The sequence below is a fragment of the Betta splendens genome, chromosome 12, assembly GCF_900634795.4.
Source record: "Betta splendens chromosome 12, fBetSpl5.4, whole genome shotgun sequence".
NCBI lineage: Eukaryota > Metazoa > Chordata > Actinopteri > Anabantiformes > Osphronemidae > Betta > Betta splendens.
Window position 1 is genome coordinate 2646930 of NC_040892.2, and position 21624 is coordinate 2668553.

At 46.7% G+C, this 21624-nt stretch overlaps 1 protein-coding gene across 2 annotated transcripts; it reads right to left on the reverse strand.

Moving 5' to 3' along the window:
• Positions 1-987: 987 nt before the first annotated feature.
• On the reverse strand, positions 988-20989 carry si:dkey-247m21.3 (5-hydroxytryptamine receptor 4). 2 transcript variants are annotated; one of them, XR_003787832.3, is made up of 8 exons: positions 20812-20989; positions 15372-15453; positions 14949-15119; positions 14523-14723; positions 14221-14374; positions 13016-13689; positions 1464-1833; positions 988-1388 (listed from the first exon to the last, which is right to left on the reverse strand). XR_003787832.3 is itself a non-coding variant. In XM_029169736.3 (7 exons), the coding sequence occupies exons 2-7, from the start codon at positions 15392-15394 to the stop codon at positions 1740-1742; spliced, it is 1317 nt and encodes a 438-aa protein (XP_029025569.1). In that variant the 5' UTR covers positions 15395-15453; positions 20812-20989; the 3' UTR covers positions 988-1739. The 2 variants fall into 2 exon arrangements, 1 of the variants encoding a protein (XP_029025569.1); XM_029169736.3 differs by having other exon boundaries at positions 988-1833.
• Between the last annotated feature and the right edge of the window lie 635 nt (positions 20990-21624).

Sequence of the window (21624 nt, forward strand, 5' to 3'; positions counted from 1 at the left end):
TTTGATTAGTCGCCACCTCTGTGCGTTACCAAATATGGAACTAAGCGGCCACTGATGGAAGCAGCTGCAGGAGAAACCCACATTGTTTAAACCACTTGCCACATTAGATGCATGTAAAACGTCCCAGCTTGTAAAACAAAGCCTTTCATTTTTTTTTCAGGATTAATCGGTTTGATGTTTCAAATGCCGTAATTCTCCGTTTATTCGTCACCTAATGAAGCGTTGAATCCCAGGACGCGGTTGTAGCTGGAACAGGTCAGTGAAGGAGTCTTTGCGGACTTTGACGCTGTGCATTAATCATAAACACAGGAGATGGGGAGTTGAGTGTTTTCTGAGGCAGTGGCGCAGAGGAGCGCTGGGTTGACAGACGGTGGGCGGGTGAGTGCATTTCCCACCTCTGCTGCATCTGAATGCATGGTAATGGGCAGAGAACGTGCGCTGCTGACGGACACTTCACTGTGTGTTGTCCACTCTTCCCGCAGGATGTGTTCACTGTGCCTCTGACATCCACCGGGGTTTTCATGCGTAATGAGCGAGAACAAACCTTTCTGCTTGAGAAAAACAACAACTAGCGCTCGGGTGTCAGCGCAACACGTGACAAGTTCATTAATGAGTTCAATGTGTTTGTCTCACGGCCTAAAAAGTATCTTCACCACTTTGAGTTTTTAACGGTTATAACATTGGATCATGGTTGATTTAATTGTCCTTGTAATCAAACCTAATTAAAACTAATTATAGTTGGATTGATTTCACAAGGATCCAGCCCCTTTACTGTGATGTGCGTAGCTGATAGAGTTGGAACCCCGCAGTGTTAGCTTAGGTTTCATGTTCTGCCGCTGCTGACGACTGGAACCCAGTAGACGCTTCCTTCCAGCTGCTGCTCCCAGTTTCCATAGAGTGGAACCAACGCGAGCACCAGCAACCGTTTGACCTGGAGATCAATTACTGCAGGTCAAATGCAGACATGGGATGTTTTCAACTTGCCGCTGGGTAAAAATATATCATTTATTATGTGGAAAACCCATTTCACTGTATCTCCATTATGCAGTTCATTGTACACAACATTTAAAGACACTTGGTCAATTCCACAGTCTTAAATAAGACTGGCGTGTTTATTGTCATTTATCTGGAATGTGAACGTCTTTGACCTGGTGTTCGTATGTTTCTGTTGGTTTTTGCAGGATTTTGTGAACTCGTTCCATCTTGCCACACAACACATCATCCACATCATCACCGGCCTCCAGTGTTCAGAGATGGAGGCGTGTGCAGCAACTCTATGTGCCCTGACATGGTCCAGTAAGTGTCACAACACAACGTCACAAGCTGCCGGCGCGAAAGGAATACTATTTGTTTCTGCTGCTGCAGTCTTTGGTCACAGATGTTTCAATCTGGAAATGAAACATAAAATGTGTGATGATCAGTGCTGCATTAATGCAATTCAATAACTTAAATCTTACACAGACATTTAGATCTTGCTTTGTTGTTTTGTCCAACATGATCTTTATCTTGTCAACCAGATGTGGGTCTGAGGAGAACTGTTTTTTTTCTCCTCTATTAGATCTGGAAGCGTTCTGTTTCAGGCCACTGGCTTTGCTATAAAATGCAGCAATGTGCTTTATTTTTCTCATCAAGAGTCTTGTCCTCAGCACGTCTCTGAGTCCTGCTGTGAAAAGCAGACATGTATGTTTGAAGAGTCTCATCAGGCTGTGGGCTCCGTGTCGGCCTGTGTGAAGCCGGCCTCATAGCTGCCCCAGGGAATCCTGGGACTCCTGCTCGTTGGCCAGTATCGTCCGCCCGTTGTCGGTGTAGCTGCGGTTCGGCAGGAAGGACAGTCTGAATGACAAACAGATGCTTTGTTAAATATAAAATAGTAAAACAAGCACTTGTGAATTCTCTTCGTGGAGTTTCATTATCTGTAGATCACAGTCATGTAATTTGCATGCATTTCCAATGTAACAGGCAAAGCCAGGAAGACAATCTGAATGTCACATTTGGTTTGGGACTCGGTTGTCGCTCTATTAAGTGTTTCTTCACACAGACGGGTGCATGCAAACGATGGGTTTTTCTGCTGCTGGGTGTCACACGTGAAAAACAACACGAGGCCGTCCTTCACATTTCCTTGCAAAAGAAGCCAGCAGACAAACACATGTACAGAATGCAAACAGGAAACGGTACTGGAGTCTGTGTAAGCGTAAGTAAGTACGTTTTGGCCACAAAGCAGAGGAGTAAGGCAAAGTGAAAAGGACGGAGGCACGAGAGACACAAGAGGAAGACAGGGGGGACAGCAGGAGGAAGACGGGGGGGGGGGGGGGGGGGGGGGGGCAGCAGGAGGAGGACAGAGGGGGGACAGTAGGAGGAGGACAGAGGGGGGACAGCAGGAGGAGGACAGAGGGGGGACAGCAGGAGGAAGACGGGGTGAACTGCAGGAGAGGGACAGGGGGGACACAAGAGGAAGACAGGGGGGGACAGCAGGAGGAAGACAGGGGGGACAGCAGGAGGAGGACAGAGGGGGGACAGCAGGAGGAGGACAGTGGGGACAGCAGGAGGAGGACAGAGGGGGACAGCAGGAGGAGGACAGAGGGGGGACAGTAGGAGGAGGACAGAGGGGGGACAGCAGGAGGAAGACAGAGGGGGGACAGCAGGAGGAAGACAGAGGGGGGACAGTAGGAGGAGGACAGGGGGGACACAAGAGGAAGACAGGGGGGGACAGCAGGAGGAAGACAGGGGGGGACAGCAGGAGGAGGACAGAGGGGGGACAGCAGGAGGAAGACAGTGGGGACAGCAGGAGGAGGACAGAGGGGGGACAGCAGGAGGAAGACAGAGGGGGACAGCAGGAGGAGGACAGAGGGGGGACAGTAGGAGGAGGACAGAGGGGGGACAGCAGGAGGAAGACAGAGGGGGGACAGCAGGAGGAGGACAGAGGGGGGACAGTAGGAGGAGGACAGGGGGGACACAAGAGGAAGACAGGGGGGGACAGCAGGAGGAAGACAGAGGGGGGACAGCAGGAGGAGGACAGAGGGGGGACAGTAGGAGGAGGACAGGGGGGACACAAGAGGAAGACAGGGGGGGACAGCAGGAGGAAGACAGGGGGGACAGCAGGAGGAGGACAGAGGGGGGACAGCAGGAGGAAGACAGTGGGGACAGCAGGAGGAGGACAGAGGGGGGACAGCAGGAGGAAGACAGAGGGGGGACAGCAGGAGGAGGACAGAGGGGGGACAGCAGGAGGAAGACAGAGGGGGACAGCAGGAGGAGGACAGAGGGGGGACAGTAGGAGGAGGACAGAGGGGGGACAGCAGGAGGAGGACAGAGGGGGGACAGCAGGAGGAAGACAGAGGGGGACAGCAGGAGGAGGACAGAGGGGGGACAGTAGGAGGAGGACAGAGGGGGGACAGTAGGAGGAGGACAGAGGGGGGACAGCAGGAGGAAGACAGAGGGGGGACAGCAGGAGGACAGAGGGGGGGGGACAGCAGGAGAAATATGTGCCCATGGGTAAGTTGAAACTGGTGATAAAAGTCAGGGATTCTAGTTGAGCATTTGTTTTGGAATTCATGTGAAGTACGGATTTGAATACAAAAACAGAGCACAGCACAACTATGTAGTGATGGAGTCTGTTTAGAACTACAAAAAATGTGTTTATTTACTGTTTTCTCTAAGTGGATGTTTGTTCACGACTGTGTGATTATGTGTTTTGCAGCCGCAACGGCTTCATTGAGTCGAAGGACTGCAGAGCATGAAGAAATGCAGTAACTGGACCTACGCATTATCCCACACAAAATATAACAACACACATGACACATATAACAATAACACACGCAGCTACAAAACAGAGCGTTTAATAACACACCTGAGATTGTGGTGAATGCGTATTAGAATAGAATAGAATACCTTTATTGTCTCGCGATGGGGAAATTACCAATTGTTATAGTGTTAATGAATAATGAGTTGTTCCTTTTTGGTTTAAGGTACAAATAGCATTTCTGCATCTGCAGTCATGATTTCACTTCGCCCTCCTCCCCACTGAGAAGCTTAAACCAGCTCATTCTGGCTAAATGTGCTGCTTGGAATCTTTGTCATGTGTCAAGCTACGAAACGCACACCTGAACGGAAATCCGGGGGGGTTCAGACACAGTCTCTGTGATCGGTCAGCTGTTATCAGATACCGCAGGACAGGACAGCAATGACCACACACACACACACACACACACACACACACACACACACACACACACACACACACACACACACACACACACACACACACACACAGAGGGATGTCCAGGGTGAGGAGACGACAGGGAAAGATAAACAGAAACTCCTGCTTCTCCGTTCCTTGTGTTTTCTGTCCAAACACAGCCCTGTCTCCATGTCCGTCTGTTTGTCAACCGGTCGAGGATGAGAGTTCGACCTAAGAGGCATCGGCGTTGAGAACACCACCCTCAAATACCGAGGAGGACATTTAGGGAAATAAGAATTTGAATTGCAAACAAATATGTCCGAGGCTGAGGTCAGAATTCCCCACAAAAGTCCAACCCTGCCCTTTGTAAGCTGCAGTTGCAAATGTGTCCTGGAAGAAGCGTAACTGCAACCCGAGTTGTGTTTACTGGCAACAATGTTCCAGCGCAGGAAGTGTGACATTCTTATGCCAGGAGAAAAGTCACAGGGAGGAGCTCGAAGCCGGGTGAACGAAGCATGAGACTATCACACATCAGGCCCGGGTTGGTGTTCAGTCTGAATTATACTGTATAGTACCGCTACAGTACAATAAGACAGTAATAATAATAATAGTGTAAATCAACAGCAGGAAGCCGTAGTAAAACCAGTTCAACCCAGTATAGATGTGTGCGATCTTACAGTATTTTAACTGGAGATTGTGTATGAAATGGGAGAAAACCCAGACAAATATAAAGTTGGTTTGACGTGTGTGTGATGGAGGCTGCTGATACAAACCAGGTCATTATTCCTTATGGGGATCTATTATATAATCTGTGTGCATCCATAAGAAGAAGTCCAGACGATGTTTGAGGAATTTATGTAAAAAAAGGAAGACAGCTGATAAAGAACTGAGCGCTTTGGCCCATTACATATTGACATCACTGACAGCTGAAGAGAAACAAGAGTTGAACACTTGTCTTTGGGAAGCAGAAGTGGCCAAGTTCTGACAATGAGTTGAGTTAAAACATGAAGAATTAATCTATTACCTCATTACCTCATTATTATTATTATTATTGGGTCATTTTACTGGTTTGGTTCAAGGTTTTGAATTGTGTATCCAAAACCTTAGTGGAATGTCAGTTGTGATTTACGTTTCCCACTTTTATTTTGAAGGGTATTCCTGTTCATCCCTGCCAACTTCCTGTGTCTGGGAGCGTCTGCCGTCTCCCTTGGGTTACACTATGTCCCATTAACCTGCATCCTCCTCTGCATACGCAGCCTGTGTCATTCTGTGTCATTCTCCAGCTCTGGATGGCACCATGTCGCTGCTTCTACTGTCCGGCTTAAACAAAGAGGGACGTCCCCCTGGAGCCCATCACTCACCTGCAGGAGAAGCGTGAGCTCAACTCTAGCATACGTGAGTCTCATCCCATGAATGGAGAATGGAATGTTGTCCAAGTCCCTCTTATGTCCTCCTGTTCCCGGCTCCCCTACTTCCTGCTCGATCTCATTCATTCTTTAGTGTTGGGTGATTTATTGGGGCCAGGTCTTTTCCTTCTCCCTTCAGTTCTTCAGCAACTACTGTAGGTAAACGCTCAATGTATGAAAACAAGATAAAAAAAACTTTAATTGAGTCATTAACAAATTTTCCAACATTAATCTACTTCTTGTAGTTTTTTTCTTTTTTCTATTTTTTTTCTAGTCAGGCACAGAATCTGATGACAGATATGACATATAGATTTCCACGTCTGAATGAGAGAACTTCCTGTTTAGGTTTCCCGTCACTACACATCATTTCACATTGGGCTGAGACAGAGGTCACATCGCTGCACTTACACATATGGACCGCGTCGCGTTGTTTTAAATCTGATGAGGCCTACAGATGTTTTGACTACACATCATCTGATGTACAGCATTTACAGTAAGCATATCAGTGCTGTGCGTGTCAAAATGACTGCGCTGAGGAAAAAAACCCAGCCTGGGTCTAAAGTGGTGAAATAATGCTTGAGTTCCTCCAAACGCAGTCCTTGCTCCTTCGGTGCCTGACGTCTCAGAGCTCCATCGCGCTCACGCATTCAGCATGGAAGCCAGTACCAGCCCAGTGCAGGTCACATGTGCAACTTAGTGCATCTGGCATCGACACGCTGCCAGATTGGCTGTAGTCTGTCAGTCAGTTTGATCTGTGGCCGAATTCCAGCCAGACAAACTGAAAGAGTAGATGAAAACTTACATCAAACAGCTACAGGCTGTGGAAACGACAGCGAGAAAGAAGAAAACCTGGCTTCTTGTTTGGATTTTCCTCCTTTTAGGAAATGGGATTTTGCTTTTTTCTAAATTAAACAGGAACCTTTTTTTATTTCAACCCTGCTAAAAGAGAAGATGCACAAATATCTCCTGTCTTGTGTCTTGTGACAGATTGTATCGCTCTGGTTTCATTACAGAACCTCACACTCATGCCTGCGCTCATTTCCCTTTTCTCATTCTCAGCCACAGACCAGCACTGCTCTTCTGTGGGGTGCTTGCGTGAAAACATCATCTGACCCCAGTGAAGGACCAACACCAGCACGGGGAGAAGTTTGTGTTCCTTTAATTTACTGCTAATAACTTTTGGGGACATTAAACAATCAAGTTTCACTCTTGCCTGCTTGCTTTTGAAGCTGCAGCATCAGGAGGGAGCGAGGATGGGAAGGAGAGATAAGGCGAGTCTTCCCACAATGCTTTGCTACAGCATCAAAACCTCAGCCTGTACAAATGGTTGCCGACAAACAGAAAGCTGAACACAGTTTCAGCTTCTCGTCCATAAAACACGGTGAAGGTACCATGATTGACGTCTGTCCTCCTCTCTGTCCTCACATACACCCACGGACCTGGAACAGCCAGTACAGAACATCGTATTGTTTGAACAACTCCAACTAATTGGCAGAGTAAACTCATTGTGGCGCGCTGGAATCTGGGTCAGTAAGTCAGTCAGTGCGACCCGGGATCCGGAGGCCAATCCCGACTTTGGGACCGATTACGTTCAGCAGCTGGATTCTTCAATCAGCGAGTGTTTGTGAGTGGATGGATCCAGTTCTTTAAAGATCATTCGAACAGACCTTAAGCAGCAGAATGTTTAGGAGCTCCGCTGTGATCCATACAGGGACCTGTTCCCATGAACATCAGTCATATACAGTAGTAATGATGCAGCTGTTATTATTGTTATTGTCTTGGCATGAACTATTGATTTGTAGAGGCACATTTATCATTTCAAAATTATTTATATTTCTAAAACCTGTTTCAAACTAAACTAAACTGGATCAAGTGGGGAATAAAAACATGAAAAACCAACAAATGTCAGGGCGCTGAACAATAAACAAAGACAAACTGAAAATAATCATTGATTGAAAATATAACAACAGATAATAAATAGCTCTTGTTTAATCCAGATTTGATGCTGAGCGACTGAACCACTAACAGCATAGTTTAGCATCAGCCCATGTCCTTTATGAGCATCTGGGCCTCTGGTACAGAAAATCCCCGGCGTCTCCTATTTGATGCTGCGGATGAACGTGCAGCCTTTGTGAACCCACAAATGTTTTCATGCACTAACCTGATACTGTAATTTAAACTGTCTCATAACACAGCATTGGTTACATACTAAACATGTCATAACTGTCATCATCATGTTGCCAGGTGTTGAGTTTGTGTTCTCACTTTCACGTGTGAGTGTCTCTAGATAACCATCAAACCCGACGCTGGAATGTTACTATGTAAAGTCTAAATTTAAATAATGGGCAACACATTTTCTTAGTTAAATCTTAGTTAAATCTTAGCACAGCTCATTTCAAAGAGATCAGTTTGTTTCAACGTTGTGGCAATATTTCATTTCCTAAAATGAATGATGTTAACGTTGTCACTTGGCTGAACTCTCATCATATACCAAGAAAATCCCATTTTTTCTATCCAAACAGATCGTGTTTTGACAGTGAAACGGGAAAATGAAGTAAACCCGCTCCCTTCCTGCACAGAGATGACCTACCTGATAGCGAAACGCTCTGCTTCACACCGAATGCCTTTGCCTTTTGCCCGTAAGTGTGTGTAAACTTTCTTTAGATTGTAAAACATGATTTCTTTTTTATTAGGAATATAGTCCTTGGGAGGATTTGAATCCCTTTAAGTCCTCTATTTTATGCGATTGTGAGCATTGCTAGTGTTATAACATATTCAGATAAACTGTTTTTGTACTTTTTAACTAAATAGGTCACATATGGTCACACATTTGATCAGATTTAAGATCACTGCTCACCACTATAAATGTGTGTCTGTCCTCCTGTCAATCACAAAACAAGCTTGTCAGATGCTTTGAGGTAGGATTGTCCAGAACAGTCAGAATCTGTCTAAAGCTGTAGCGAAGATCATCAGCAGTGATGGACTGTGTCACGTTGGACACGTTTAGTCCTACCACCTGTCATCTTACGTTGTGTCATCTTAAGACGTTTCCACAGGTTGATTTCCACAGAGTTTATGGAATACAAACATGTCGAAGTGAGTTTCTCTGCACTTAAATGTTCATGCGTTACTGTATGTAGTTTGTAAAAAGGTGAAGACGTGATATTTTTCCAGTGATGTGCTCGTGTTGACGCTGTTTGAGGCTGACTGAGGAGCAAGCTGTAGCAGAAATAAACCAACTTGAAATGAATTTATAACACCCTGGACATCGTGACACATGCAAATCAGATTTGCACAATGACCGTTTGGCCCCAACAGCAGTCTAACTACTTTAGATGCCTCACGTCTGCATCATGAGTCATTCTCTGCCTGCTGCTTATGTTCAAGACCGTCATCAATTTGAGTTAAAGTTATCATACAATTAAAAGTGCATTTAAATACTCATTGCCTAAATGAAAAACAACCATTTGAGTTGGCAGGACCTCAACTTGGTCCTTTCTAGCTGAACAAAACAGTGTTCTGTCAATTCTCAAGTAATGGAACCGTGATTGTGTAAAGAATAAGATTTATATAACTAATCTGAGAACATAGTTCCTAAAAGAATGGCTGCATGGGAAAAACGCTTCCTCCTCGTCAACAACATTCCTCCTCTTTGCACATTTCTCCTCTGGTCTTTCGTGGAACCTGTTGTCTTGTGCTGCTGTGCTTCAGATTCTGCATCTGTCCTTCTCACGTCTCCTACGGTGTCGTTTGAATAGGTTGCAGTGAAGTGATATTTAATGCCTACCGCGCATGCAGACACTTACTGATACTCAGAACACAACGTACAAAGCAAAAATAAAGTCGAACTGACTTGTACTTAATTGAATTGAATTATGTGTCTTCATTGCTCCTTTGGGGGAAATTTACTCAGCAGACAGAGTTTAAAGCAAAAACACACAATCAGAACAAAGAAAACAAATGAGGAAACAAATCCAAAGAACACATGAACCTTGTTCTAAATTGCATTTTAGCCCAGCACAGCGTCCCCGGCCGCGTCGTGCTCACATGTCAGATTTAAACTGAGCCACTATATCTTCTGTATCAGACATAACATTGTTTTCCTCTCTTTTGGGCCGACGGAGGAACGTAAAGTATGTTTTCCACCCGCAGCTAAAAAAAGGCCAGCAGCCAGAGATTGGCTGCGTTAAACCTGATTGTGTTGTTGTAAAGTGGAACATAAAGTGCGTAGTGACATATGGGAGACGCAGTCATATACACAACCCATCCCTGCCGTCATCCTGTTTCCAGGATGGTTCACACCCCCAACGTTTCCCAGCTGGAGCAAAAATAACATAACGAGCCTTCCAATCGGCTCGAACTGCACAAAGCTCCACACAATGCATTATGGGTAGTGGAATCTAAACGCTAGCATCTGACTGACAGCAGTCTCCAGTGTTTGTAAATTCAACAGCTGGATGAGCCCTCTGTCTTTAAGTAAATGACGAAGAGCTGGTTTGCTCAGGTAACTTCCTCCTCAGGGAAACTGGGTTTTTGTTACAGATGAGGCCAGAACATCTTAACAAAGTCCAGAACCATAAAGCTAAGATGTCCTCAACACAAAGTGGACCAGGAAACAATCAGGACAACTGTCTAGGTTTATGTTACTATTGTTTTCTTTGTTTTCTTTTTTTAGCCTGTTTTCTCTACTTTGACCCTTGTTCTAAAAATATTACATAATCTGCATTAATCCCACCTTCCTGGAGCTGGAGGTGAAAAAGTGACCAGACTCTCTAATCTCCCGCTTTCTCTTCCCACGTTTTGACTCTTTATAAACAATATGCCAATCGTCAGACAGATGAGCTTGTGGCCAGTTTAAAGAGGGAAAGAGGAAGAGACAACTTATACAAGGTAGAAAATGTAGAATCACATGAAGCTGAAAACCAAGCTTGAAAAAAGCAAAACAAAATATAAGAAAATGACAAATACAGGGATGGAGAGGAACAGCTGGGACTGAAATCAAAGGTTCTGCTCAAGCAGTTCTGCTCAATCACAATTGATATTGTTCCTTCATTTCCCATAATGCAACGTAACATCATGTGTTAATTCTGTGGGGATGCCCTTCAGTGCAACATTCTTCATGTTGTGTTAAATCGGTTTTATAAGTTTAGATTTTTCTGAGCTCATTAATCATCATCTCTGCTGAATCCATGTTGCCAGATATAATCTCCCTAAATGGAGCTGACTCAATCACCGTGTCTCAGAAGAAAAGCAGAAAAGATTGATTTAAACTATTTCTCTAAAATAGAAGAAAAATAGAACCCAGTGTAGCAGCACATCATCCTTTATCCAACACACAACAATGAGACTAAAGTTATTGGGTTTAGGAACAACGACGACTGTATGTGAATGTGCTGCCACTGCGGGTCATATCGCACAGAAGCTGGTCTTTATGCTGTTTGATGGCATCAAGTAAACTGACTGTAAATAGAACAGCCTAATGCTCTGCTCCCTAAGCTTGTGCTGTGTGACACTCCCACAGTGCATTATCCCTTGGACTCCCGTGCTTTGGGTTCTGATTTCACACATCAGCCCACGGTTAATGTCAGCTGTTCTGAGGGAGGTAAAGATGACGGAGCTGTGAGAAACAGAGCATCAAGAAACGACAGCTCCTGAGGTCCAAAGCACGGCAGACGCAGAATGCACCTGTCGGCTCAAACTACCTGTGCAGTAGTAACAGCAGTGAATCTGCGTCGGCTCCGTGTGTGGACGCAGCCTGTGGCGCGTGTGTCGCTGCTGTGAACTGTGTCACCGCATCTTGTGCCGGGACAGAGCGTGTTCAGGTGACACCGCCTTGATGCAACAGGACACAAGCATCAGCCCAGTCTAATCCACGGCTGACACAAAGCACAGGAAGTGCCGCCTCAAAAGTCTCATGATACAGTATCTGCTCTCCATTATTCACAGATACGGTGGATGCTTCTTAAAATGATTTCCCACACACACGCATCAGCACCTTGAGCTCACTGACAACACACTTTGACAGGATTCCTCCAGTATATTCTGCTTCCAGCGTCCGGGCAGATGTAATCTGATTGTCGGAGTCTGTTTTGCGTCCGAGGCAGATTTTAAGAGAGGACATCTGATCGGAGTCAACACTGTTTGTCTCTGTGTTTCCTACACACACAGATCAGACGCCACAGAAACACACAGTGTGTTTCTGTTTTACGACTGCAGCCGCTGTGACTGGAGTCGGGCTTCGTGCTGCTCCCACGGACTCTCACGTGGGACGTGCACGTCTTGTACGAGCGCTGGGTGTGCGTCCACGCGCGTCTGCCTTTGTTTCTTTGCAGCAGTGCAAGTACTTGTGTTAAAGTTAAACAGTGCCGACGCAGGCGGGTCACCTCCTCCATCATCCTCTCCACTCAAAGGGCTGAGAGGACAAACACAGACATCAACGAAATCACCGCTATTAGCGTCAACAGAAACCCTGCTGTTAAAGAGAGAGAGAGCGAGCTGTCGGTCTGTCAGTCTGTCAAAGGCATCTTCAACCTTAGAACAGCTGTAACCAGATCAGCCACTACTTCCGCTTGAAGGTCGGTTCTCGCCCCGAGTGCAGAAGTCTGAGTTTGAAGAGTTTGAGGACGGAGGGTGAGATGTGGTGACAGATGGATCGGGACAGTAGTGCTCAATGTACCGGCCCATAACTGACTGACACAACGCGACCACAGCTAATCACAAGCTGCACATTCCACATTAAGCCTTTGTTGTGACTCCAATCAGACATAATATGTCCTATTCACCGCATGTGTGTGTTTGTGTGTTGCTACGTTCCAGGACCACTCAGGAAAATGGCCTCAGCATTTGCATAATGGAAAAAGATGACAGATTACAAGACCAGCAGCGAAGAACAACGCTGACTGACTGTGGTGAGGTCACAGTTAAAATGTGGGATTTACAAACACTACACTGAGGTATTTTAGTAGGAACTAACAGGAAACAGCTCGACGACCATTCACACAAAGTCGCTCTGAATAAAGCTGCCATTTTTAATTAGACGATTTACTGAACTAACTCAGAACTGGAATGAGGTTTTCTTCCACCACCTCAGTTTCTTAATCCACCTGTACAGATATGTGTTAAACTAAATTAAAATCCTGCATTTAATTCTAGACAAAAAAATAGGACCTCCGTCGACACATTTAGAAGGTTCAAGCAGCTCAGTCTCCCCACAGTGACACACTTACACACTTTGATTTGATGATGACCACAGCAGGACCACACACACACACGCGCATTACCCCCAAACCACATTTATATTTCCCACATTCATACAAGCAGTTCGTGTCCTAAATACTACGATCAGGAAGAAGACACTCTACAGCTCTACATCATGGCCGACGGCTTCAAACAGGACAGGAAATGATCGTTCTTTTCATTAAGTGGTGCACGTTACCTCAGAGCCATGGACGTCCCGTTGACCGACGCTCTGGCCGTGTGTCCGTACGAGTAGCTCCCTTTGCGCGCGTATCGTGCGTCTCCACAGCAGAGAATCACCAGGAAGGCCCGTCGAAAGGCCCGGTTCAGGAAGGCGTAGAGGAAGGGGTTCAGGCCCGAGTTGAGGTAGCCGAGCCACAGCCAGGCGGTCCACAGCTGCCACGGCACCGAGTAGCTGATGAAGGGGTCCACCACGTTGGTGATGAAGAACGGCGCCCAGCACAGGCAGAAGCAGCCCATGATCACCGCCAGCGTCTTGGCCGCTTTGGTCTCGACGCGCATGCGGCTGCTGACGACCGGCGCGTGCTCCGAGCACGAGGCCGTCGGCGCCCGCAGGCGGTACAGCTCCGCCGGGTCCGAGGGGGCGCACGGGCGCACGGTGGCGAGCGGGCCGGGGGCGGAGCCGGACGCGGGGGCGGAGCCGGCCGCGGGGGCGGAGCCGGCGCGCTGCAGCGTCTCGATCTGCCGCACGTGGGTCATGGCGGTGACGTAGATGCGCTGGTAGGCCAGCACCATGAGGCCGAGGGGGACGTAGAAGGCCACGGCCGAGCAGATCAGCGCGTACGGGCGGTTCACCAGGAACACGCAGCTGGTGTCGTTGGAGCCGCCCATCAGCGCTCGCCTCTCCTCGATCTGAGGGGAAACGGGAGTCAGAGAGAGGACGCGGACCCGGCGTGGAGATCGAACAGGCAGAGTTCAGACCCAACACACATCCAGCACTACGTCGCTCCATTAACCTTCGCTTGTGATTAGCCAATTGGTGCTTGAGCCGACGTTGCAGTTCAAACAATTCCTTATTGGGACAAAGCAGCGCAGTGAAAATACCCAGGGTTTCGAGTGAGAGACGGGAACAAAAGGAGACGCAGCGGGTAAAGACACAACACGCAAACGCAGACTGAGTCATTTCAAGTTCTGCGCCATCATTTCTGTGACATATGAATTTAAGAGCTATTGAAAACAAGCTTGTTTGGCCGCAGCCTCAGTGCGACTGGTTAAATCCGTGTGTCCTGGTCTGACTCTGGGATTCCTGCTGCTCGGATCAAACCGACTCAAGCTGCTGTTCATGAACGCCACTCGTCTCCTTGCTTAAAATGCACATGCAGGATTATATAGAAGTAGTAATGTGACCGCAGGTTGTTTTTAGCCTCATTAACTAGGACTCACAATGTCCTCGATGCCGATGGCGTTCCAGCTCTGCATGATGGGTAAAAAGGAGATGAAGGTGGGGATGAGCCAGCAGCCGCTGAGCATCACGGCCACTCGGAGTGGAGTCATCTTGTGCCTGTAGACCAGAGGCTGACAGCAGATAGCGTAGTACCTGCAAGGACACACACACACACACACACACACACACACACACACACACACACACACACACACACACACACACACACACACACACACACACACACACACAGTTCAGGACTCCAGTCTTCTTAAGACCTATTTGCCTGTCCAGCACCAACCTGTCCAGTGCGATGCAGCAGAGGTGGAGGATGGACGCCGTCGTCAGCAGGACGTCCAGAGACGTCCGCACCAGGCAGAAGATCTCCCCGTACCGCCATTGGCCGGTGGTGAGCTCGATGGCGGCGAACGGCATCACCACCAGCGCCACGAGCAGGTCAGCGAACGCCAGCGACACGATGAAGTAGTTGGTCTTCTTCTTCCTGCGCGGAGGAAGAGAAGGAGGCGGCGACAGCAACCGTAAAGCCGAGAACTCGACGTTGGCTCAGTTCTTCCCTTAAAGGTAACGTGAGCTGTCAGTATCATATGGGACCAAAGCCTCCAATATCACTTTATTGGGAACTCATTTAGTCAAACGGTAGAAAGACCAAATTTGGAAGCTAATTTGCTCGCTCGCGTTCGCTGATCCGGCGTTTCCACGGACTCACCGCAGGTGTCTGTCCTTGCACAGCGCCACCATGACCAGCAGGTTGCCGAACACCGTCATGATAATAATGATGGAGAGGAAGACGGTGAGGACGGCCGTCTCCAGCGAGCTGAGGAACTCCTGCTGCTGTCGCCCCTGTTGTTGCCCCGTGCTCAATACGTCATCCAACAATCTGCGAAACAGCGAATGAAAGGTCAGCGAGCGCCTAAATGACATCACGTGTGAGCGGCCCGTTCCCCGCATGAGCCGTAACATTGTTTGCTGAGCCACTGAGAGGCTTAATAGCAGACATTAAGTCAGAGGGAGTCCGAGCACCGGCTGGACTTTAGAACTCTGGCGGACGATAACGTGACGCGGGGGGAAACGCTTTTAAAGGGGCTTTTACGCAACAGTTGTCGTTTTATGATGTAATCGTTCAACTCACTGTCGAGGTGATGCTGTGGCCATCACTGGACGTCTGCATTGATGTCAGCAGAGGAGAGTCCTCGTCACCCCATGTTCTGGCCCTGCACACACACACACACACACACACACACACACACACACACACACACACACACACACACACACACACACACACACACACAGCGCTGTGATGTCATCACACTGGCTCCTGCACTCACTCTTATTTCTACAGTATTATTATTATATTAGCATTCTGTAAATAGTCCCGCGGACGCGTGTAAACGCTCCGGCTTTCGCTCCGTTCGTCCATTCCGCAGCTGCCTCACGCCGCCGAATCCTCGCTGCCTGAGTGCGTTAGCGGCCCGCAGCTTGGAAGCGGCTGATATTTATAGGGCAAACAGACTGCAGCTGTGTCTGCCAGGTTCCATCAGCGCGCTACTTTGTCTTTGTAATGCGCCGATGATGTCGCCTTTGCTCAGCGCCACCCGGGAACCTCTTCCCGGGCTTCCAGCGCTGGGTCGAAGGTTTGGTGCGGGCGGCGCAGCAGTGCGACCGGGCCGACGCGCTCAGATGCTGGTAAACGGCCGGTCTGCGGTTTCGCTGCGACCGTGTGGTCCAGATTGTCGTCCAGATTGAATTGTAAGTAGGCTGCACATGTTTCTACCTCCTCTGGGAGCATGTTGACCTCATTATTTGTGTCAAATATTAATTGTGATTCAGATTAGTATGAACTGCAGGTCCTTGGGCCTCGTCCTTGCTTTACACCAGCTGTTTCCACAGGCAGCAGCAGCTCATGTGACTCTCACCTGAAGGCTGCAGGACTTGTGTGTGTTTCTTAAACCAGTCAGACGGGAAACGAGGGGGAATCCTTACGCGTTGTGCTCTAGCTGGTTTTACAGTATGTGCTCTTGAGAGGTGCAGAGAGCGCTTCGTATGTACAGTAGACGCGTTATCAGCTTTAAGCACCTATTAAAGCAGCTGCTCCGTCGCTGCCTTTTTATGGTGCCTATCTGTCTTATTGCACTCAGTGGTCAATAACCAGACAGACTGCGACTGTGAGGTTGTTGTGGCTCAGACACAGTTTAATTCAGCTGGTCAGTTTTCTCTCTGCTCTAAAGATATGGTGTCAGTTTCAGCGTGACTTTAGATGCTAAAGAAAGAAAGAATGAATTTATGAACCTCTGTGATCCTGAGTGAGGTGTTTTTCGCAGCTCACCGTGTCCATTTCACATCTGTCTGACATGGAGCTGAAGTGAACACAATGAACTCTGAGGAGAAGGAAGCAGGAAACTCTCTGCTACTGAGTAAAAGATTCTTTTGGTTTTTAATTTAACACTATGCTAATTGACAGACAGACTTTCTCTGTAACCCTGTTTTCCATCATTTTATAGCGCTGCATTTATCATTCTGTGACACAAAATCCTGCACACACAAACCAAGTCTAAGACTTCATAGACACTGATGTATCCAACTCACAATGTGCTGCATGAGATCAGCTGGAGTGCAAACCTTTGGGGGGAAGTTTTATTTTGTCATTGTTTCATCACTGTTGTTTCAACAAAGCAACTAATTGCATGCGCTTCAATCCACTCACTGCTTTTCTTGTCAGGTGGTAAAGTAAGTAAATACTTCGCACATACACTCACACCTCAGATCGTGTGAGGACTGAACTGTGCATGTGTTCACGTGCACATTTGTTTGCTCGTACGTGGAGGAGGAGTCTCGGGTTCTGTTGCCAAGGAGACCAAGGGGTATCAAGCGCCACCGACTGTCCTGCTGTAATTTTACAGTGTTTGGGTGAGTACGGCTGCTGCTGCAGAGCGTGTGCTGGCTGATGCTCACAGTACTGTAAGCTAATCATTAGATTACAGTACTCCAATGTAATCTACAGCAAACACATCATAGATTCACTGGTACCTGAACTACTCACCAAAGCACTAAACACAGACAGTGAAACCAGCATAGTAAAATATGGACTTCTCAACCTGTAGATCTCTGCTTCTTCCTCATGAAGCTCCTAAAAATAAGGTGAAATCAACTTTCATCACTTCCAAAACTCTGCTATTGAAAGAGCATTCAAATGAAGTTACTCTAAATCCATCATCAGCACTAGGAAGAACATAATGATCTGACATTCCTGTCTCTATTTCTGTCTCAGCTCCTAATGCCGCTGGGTTTTCTTAAATTCCCATAAATGCACTTTGATCACGTATCCTTAGATCCACATCTTCCCATGTTGGTAGTGCATTTGTGTTTCACGGCGGAATGTCTGTGTGTCTTACATTTTAAAAGAGATTCATTCAGACTCTGCAGAAAATCACTGCATGTAGAGAATCTTAGTCTATGTCTGATGGCAAACAGGAAAGCTGTAACATCACATCCTGAACTCACATCAGGTCATCGCCCAGAAAATCTGCAGCACAGGTTCTACTGAACAATAAATAATAATGAATAAACTCATTACCTCAAACTAAGGTCCAACGTTATGAAGTCAAAGATTAGTCTTTAAATGAACGTCAGGCTCTGCTCCACCTGCGTGGTTTGTCTGTTGGCGTTCAAGCAGGTGAGTGAATCCTATGTGTGTGGAATGGGTGACGGGTTGTGAGGTGCCATCTTTCTAGAGGAGGAAAGCACTGGTGCGAACCGCTCTCAGAACCGCAGACCGGGCGGCGTTTGCACATGAAAAACTCCTCCGCGCGTGTCTACGCTTCGGCTTTACTAAGAACCGACCCGCTTCTCCTACAGTAGCACCACTGTCCACATGTTTATCTCCTTCTGCGTCCGCTCTGTTGGGAAATTGTGCTAAAAATACACATGGAAACAATTTTGCGTCCACCAATAAAAAGTAATAACAAAAACACTCACCCATAAAAGGTTTAAAGCCAAAATAAACACAGAAAATAATAATAGGAGCTATTCAAAATATTATCCATAACTCTGTGCTTCACGGCCCATGGCCTACTTTTAAATACAGGGTAAATACGTTAATTCATTCAAATAAAGTTTGTGACCCACATGCACTAAAGTCCTGTTTCGATAAAGGCTTTACTGCGACAGTATTTATAGTAAACTTGTCATCTTCAAATATTGTACCACACCAATAAAGAGGTGATCGTGTTTGAGCAGCCTCTCAGCTCCGCGAACAAACAGCTTGTTTCCTATTAGATAAAGGAACCATAACCTCTCCTTCACCAGTTTATTTAATAAAGCGACTCGTCAGGCAGAAATAAGTGATTTAGAGCTTGACGTGTGCAGTAACTCTGCCTAAACGTGCCAGGAACTGAAGCCGTCAGTGTCACGACAGCTGGCCACTATATGCTCCAGATTATATTACGGTTATAGGCCACTGTGTGCCACAAGCACCTTCACAACAACAAAACAAAAGGAAGTCCCCAAATGTGAAGCGAACAGGCATCGAACGGCAGCTCTGTGGTTTCATGAGCTTCAGCTTCAGACGACCCGCTGAACCACAACTGCGACCCAGCATCACAACGTGAGGGCTTCCTGCTCTGCTGCATACACACACTCCATCACATGGACTTAAATCAACCAAGCTGTAGCCATTAGGAACAGCTGGAGCAGTGGCCAGCATCAAAATTACAAAATAAGAGCGTGAAATGTTAATGTTAATAATAAATGAGTCCCCATCATCAGCATTGGCCCGAAGGCGGTGGCTCCATGCGAAACCTCAACAGGGAGTGGTTGATAGACACAGCAGGGTAAAGGTGATGAAGATGTTCTACCTGTATTTGCCAAAGGCGGGTTAGTTACTTGAGTACTCTGACTGTCTCACGACAGCAGGTTTTGCTTTTGGTCTTATCTGCCTCATTCGTGCGCTCATGCTCATACTTAGCAGGCTGCTAATGGCAGCCGGCCAACGGCGGAGCGATGCCCTCCTCAGCGTTTAAATACACGAATGACGGAGGACTGTTTATTTTTTTGTGGTGTAATCAAAATCACATTTCAACTTAATCCATATTCAACTCTTAAATCAATAAATGTCTAATTATAGTAAATAACTGTGACTGCTTGTTTTCCCAAATTGCCTTTTATTTATTCCGTCTCCGTTCCAGATGCTGCTGGAGGTTACAGAATTGGGATAATTTATTCCTGGGAAGCAACTTAAGGGAAGATCAGTGATGAAGATCTGCTGGTTCTTGTTTTTATTGCTGAACCGGACCAATGCTGTGTATGTTTAAGGGATTACACCGTGCACATCTGGGTAATATGGTTTGTACGTGCACATGCCAAAAGATGTTGGCAAGGCGGCCTGAGAAGAGGGGGCGCATCGAGGGAAAGCAATGAAAAGTGATTTACTACTAGAGGGGGACTTTCAGCAATGCTTGTGGACGACACCACAGCATCAGACTCATACATGAACCAGTCTAAATACCGTCAGTGAATGTCATCAGTTAGGGAGCTGCTGAAGGTGTAGGTCAGTGTAAATAGCAGAGGACTCAGTGGGTGGAATCAGCACTAACCATTATTATCATGTTGTTACTTTAAAATATTAATATTTTAATATAAACATATTAAAACACATAGTTGACCTAAATATGAATTTTATGATCATTGAAATTACTGACATTTCCCATCAGCTATTAAAATAACAGGATTTTAAAGGAGACACATCTGGTCAGACTAGATCAGACAGCAACGACACCTCTGATCTGATGTTTCATGCACTGGATGATTGATGCATCAAAGAATTAATTAGCAGATTAAGTGATGATGAAAATAGAAACCAGTTTTGCAAATCTTTCAGCTTCACACAGTTTTTTAAGAGCCCATCGCAGCAGATGGCTCATATATGTGTCTACATTACATGTGCACACAATCTCCTTCCTGCAACTCACAGTCACACTATACTGTAACACAAAAACGGAATTGCAGCCAACTGATTGAACTGAACTAATTGAACAACAGATCTCTGGTGTCACGACAAGCAGCGTTTTGGCACAAGCGGAGGTGAAACCCGCTCCCACTAATGTTTTAATGGACTTGTCAGCAGGTCAAAGCAAGAAGCCCATAATAAGCAGACAGAGGCCCGTGTGCCCTCACCGCTGCTGTGTTCACACCAGGACTGAGCCACCTCTCATATGGTAAGCCTGCTAATAAATCCAGTGATAAGGCTGCTAGTCACCAGAAGATGTCCGGCAAGTTTAAACAACGGCTTGGAAGGAAGTCCAGCAGAAAAAACCTTATCCTTCGGCTTCAAAAAGTAAACTCATGTGGAGTAAATCTATAGCCTCATGCATTTGCCAGTCAGGTGACTTTCTGCCACCACAGTGTTAAACCAAAACAAACTACTTAATAATATTACTATTTGATATTACTACAATCACTAACTAACATCACAATAAACTCCCCCAAACGAGCTTTAAACGTGACTAACGTCGTTCTCCGCAAACGTGTTTATTTCCCCTCCTCTAAGTTTAAAACAACGCATGAAGCCTCACCTGTGACGGGCGCCTCGCCACCTTCTCTCTGGTCCGCACACCCCGCTGCTTCAGCTGGCGGCTGTCACATTACGAATGAACGGTGGAGGAGTCATAATGACCTCGCAGTGTGCGCACACACACACGCACACACACGCACACTCTGTTAAGTGTGAGCCGCAAATAAGTGAGGCTGAGCGACAACGCGCCTGGTGGCGAGGGAGGGAGGGAGAGAGAGAGAGAGAGAGAGAGAGAGAGAGAGAGAGAGAGAGAAGGAAGGAAAGAGAGAGAGAGAGAGAGAGATGGAAGGAAAGAGAGAGAGAGAGAGAGAGAGATTGGTAAGGAAGAGTATCGAGAGAGCTAGAGGAGAGAGAATAGCGCTCGCTCTCCCTTGCAGAGATCGCGCTCGCCCTCTGAGTATTCTGTGCCAACGCGAGAGATCGTTGTGGTTGATGCTGCCACCGTGTGGTTCTCTATTGTAATTACACTGCAAACATCATTTGTTCATTTGTTGGTTCAGCAAATGTGTTGATTTGAGTTGCAGCATCAAATTCTTTAACTATTATTGAAAGAATTATTATAGCTTTTAGTGAGTTCTAGAAACTTCTCCAGATGGAATGAAAATGTTTACCAAGCTTCCATCGGCAGTAATTTGTCACGTTTGTCTCGTTCTGATCCCCCCGTCAATACATTTTTTAAAGAAAGCGGTTGCGGGTATTATGTATTTTCCGATTGCACTTGAAGGTATAACTCCGTTGTGCGGAGGGTGGCTTCTCCCCCAGCAGCGGACTGATTGGAAGGATTAAGGTGCGACATCAGCCGGATTTAGTTTGA

Excerpts from the sequence above, each read along its gene's own strand:
- si:dkey-247m21.3 (XM_029169736.3), bottom strand. The coding sequence starts at position 15,394 with ATGGCCACAGCATCACCTCGACA. Across the intron at positions 15,120-15,371 it reads GCCACAGCATCACCTCGACA|ATTGTTGGATGACGTATTGA; the intron begins GTGAGTTGAACG and ends GCTGTTTCGCAG. Across the intron at positions 14,375-14,522 it reads TGCTGCATCGCACTGGACAG|GTACTACGCTATCTGCTGTC; the intron begins GTTGGTGCTGGA and ends GTGTCCTTGCAG.